General features: G+C 58.2%; 1 protein-coding gene across 1 annotated transcript in view; it reads right to left on the reverse strand.

Annotated features, from left to right (window-relative positions):
• SPRG_19854 (hypothetical protein) overlaps positions 1 to 959 on the reverse strand; it is a gene marked incomplete at both ends in the record, with an annotated part of 2844 nt that extends 1885 nt beyond the window's left edge. The window contains 2 exons of the mRNA XM_012343972.1: positions 54 to 198; positions 241 to 959. Coding sequence (XP_012199362.1) covers positions 54 to 198; positions 241 to 959 — 864 coding nt within the window. The remainder of the gene's footprint in view (positions 1 to 53; positions 199 to 240) is intronic.
• Positions 960 to 2806: the final 1847 nt, after the last annotated feature.

Here is a 2806-nt window from a genome sequence, read left to right on the forward strand (position 1 = left end):
TGTAGTCGGCGGTCGTGCGCGGGTCGAGCTCGATAGGAACTAGTCCAAGCGACCATTGTCGGCGTGATGAAGCAACGGAGAACGTACAGATAGTCGATGCGGGCCGAGCGCAAGACGAACTGCGTGAGGCCCCAGAGCCAGTGGAAGAAGAGAAGGAGTGCGACGCCGCGGTAGACAGGGTACGCCTTGGTCTGCGACCTACGCAGCCATCAGAAGGGATCGCGCGACACCGAGACGTACAAAACGACGCGTGAGCTGACCGCCGAGAACACGTAGTGCCAAACGACCCAGAGCGTCAACACCAAGCAGACGCCCATCTTCAAGCCAATGTACACGTGTCGCCAGTCGAGCGCGTCGTCCTTCCAGCCGTCGAGCTCCGAGAGCGCGAGGACGCGGTCATTGTCGTGGAACGACACCGTGTAAAAGGCCTCGAGGTCTGCCGCCAATCGTTGCGCTGCCTCGGCGGTCGCGAACGCTTGGCAATGGAGCTCGGTTTGGAGCTTGTCGTGGTTGGCGCTGGCCATGGGGCATTTCTTGAGGTATTTTTTGAGGATTTTGCGCAGCGCCGTGTAGTTGAGACGGGCGTAGTTGTAAAGGCCGTGAACGAGGCGGTGGAGCTCAATGCACGACGTTTTGAGCGTCTTGGACTTGGCGTCGTCGCTGCTTGTTGCGAGTGCATCCCACTGCCGCGCGACAAGTGCAAACTGAGCCGAGAACTCGTCGAGGCGCGCGCTGTACCAATCTTCAACACGGACGCAGTTGGCGACGAACGCAGCTTCAAAGTCGCTGGCCTCGGGCGGGAGGCACGGCGCCGCCTCGTTGCCTGTTGCGTGCCGCCGCAGAAAGGTCGCGCGCCGCTGGAGCTTTTGCACAAGCGCCTTGAGCTCGAGGTAGCTCACGTAGTGGTCGCGCCATACGGGAAACGCATTGCGCTCGAGCGTGGACTGGAAGGTTAGCATCACGGCAGGGTATAATTAGATCTGGCCTTCTTCTCGCTTCGAGAGACAATGGCCCTTCTCGATGGCATCCACGACAGATCTTCGTGTCGCATAAACGCGCCGACGCATCGTCCCGCACGTCATTTCGACGGCACAGGACGCTACGTCGCTAGTTGTAGTCGCTAGGTCTAATCGGGTGGCCGCTCATCTCTCCTCTCTGTCCTCAGAGCCAAGGCGCCACTGGTTTAGCCTCGACTGTCAATGAGAATGGCACGCAGAAATGATGACGTGTCGCATGCAACCGTCACGCTGCGATGTGGGACACGGTACGCGAGTGGCTGGAAATCGCCACCATACACTGTGATCAACCGACCTTGAAGCACACTACAGTTGCACGCCGTCGCCTCAACCTGGTGCATCGCCACCTCGGCCGCGTTCTCCCGATGTGTTTCAACCGCAGGCTGCATTTGGCAGCTGAGTGAGCCCAGCCAGCTCGAGAGTGTGCAGCACTGAGACGACGGGGAGCTCCTTAGCTTGTGACGCGACGCACACTCAAGTGTTGGCCAGCCACAACCAGCCCGCTCGTACTAGTTAGTGGCTGGCTGCGGGATAGTCGCACGAGCGTCGAAGGACAAGCAAGTCGAGAGTCAGAATGCAATTATGCAAGTTCACTCACTCGAAGCAGTAATGACAAGCTTACCATCGCGCTTACCTCGCACCGCCATATCCGAGCTTTTGAGTTTTTCGCTCCGTGGCTTCGAATCCGGTCGAAACTATAATTGCGGCGGCTCCAGCCTTTCTACATGTGAAGACGACCGTTTGGGACGATGGACGGCACACAAACATATGTATTGGGATTGAGTACATCATCTTAGCAGCCGTCGCCACCAGCAATGAGCAAGCACGACGTCGACTCGAACATGGAGAGGATGCTGCATGTGATCGAGTAGACGAGCATGCAGAAGCAGAAGACGAGAACGAAGCCGCCGACGAACGGGAACTGACCGCCCGTGCGCTGGAGTTCGTGGAGCTGGAGCTTTTGCTTGGGGAGGAAGAAGGACGTGAAGCAGGCGATGATGAAGCCCGTGTAGTAGATGATGTACGTGTACGCGACCTGGTTGCGCACGTGCTTGGTGTCCGAGATGATCGCGTCCTCGTCGACGTCAAAGTTGGAGTAAATACGGTTCGAGAGGACGGGACCGACGGCCGACGGGAGGTTCGAGACCGTCGTGAGGAGACCATACACAATGCCTTCGTTGCCGATCCCGGCGAGCTCGACGATCATGAACGTCGTGACGATGAAGAGGACACCCTGCGGCAGCTGCTCGGCCAACGGCACCCCGAGGTAGAACCACTGGTTGCGGAGAACGTCGTAAAAGGTGAAAAACTGCACGACCGAGTCGATGCAGGCTGTCGTCAAGGTGGTCGACACAACGACGATGCGCCAGTTCCAGTTGGTGCCCCAACGACCGATGGACGCGACAATGCAAGCAAAAATGAGGTTGGAGACGATCGTCATGATCTGGCTGTTGAGGTTCTCGACCTTGGCCCAGTGCAGCTGCACGTACGGCGCCGCCGTCGACGAGAAGCCACCCCCAAAGAGGTTGTAGAAGAAGTTGAAGAGCATGAGCTGCCACATGGCGCGCTTCTGGATGAGTTGCCAGACCTGCGCAATGTACTCGGAGAACTTGGCGGCCTCGTGCTTGTGGTCCTTGATGAAGAAGTACGTGATCGGGAGCATCGCGATGCACGGCACGCAGAGGATGATGTACATCGTGTGCACGCCAAAGTCCCACGAATACGAGCCAGCGAAGCGAGGTGAGTTCATGCAAAAACCAGCGATCGCCGTCGAGATCGTCGTGCAGACG

This window comes from Saprolegnia parasitica (assembly GCF_000151545.1).
Source record: "Saprolegnia parasitica CBS 223.65 unplaced genomic scaffold supercont2.15, whole genome shotgun sequence".
NCBI lineage: Eukaryota > Oomycota > Saprolegniomycetes > Saprolegniales > Saprolegniaceae > Saprolegnia > Saprolegnia parasitica.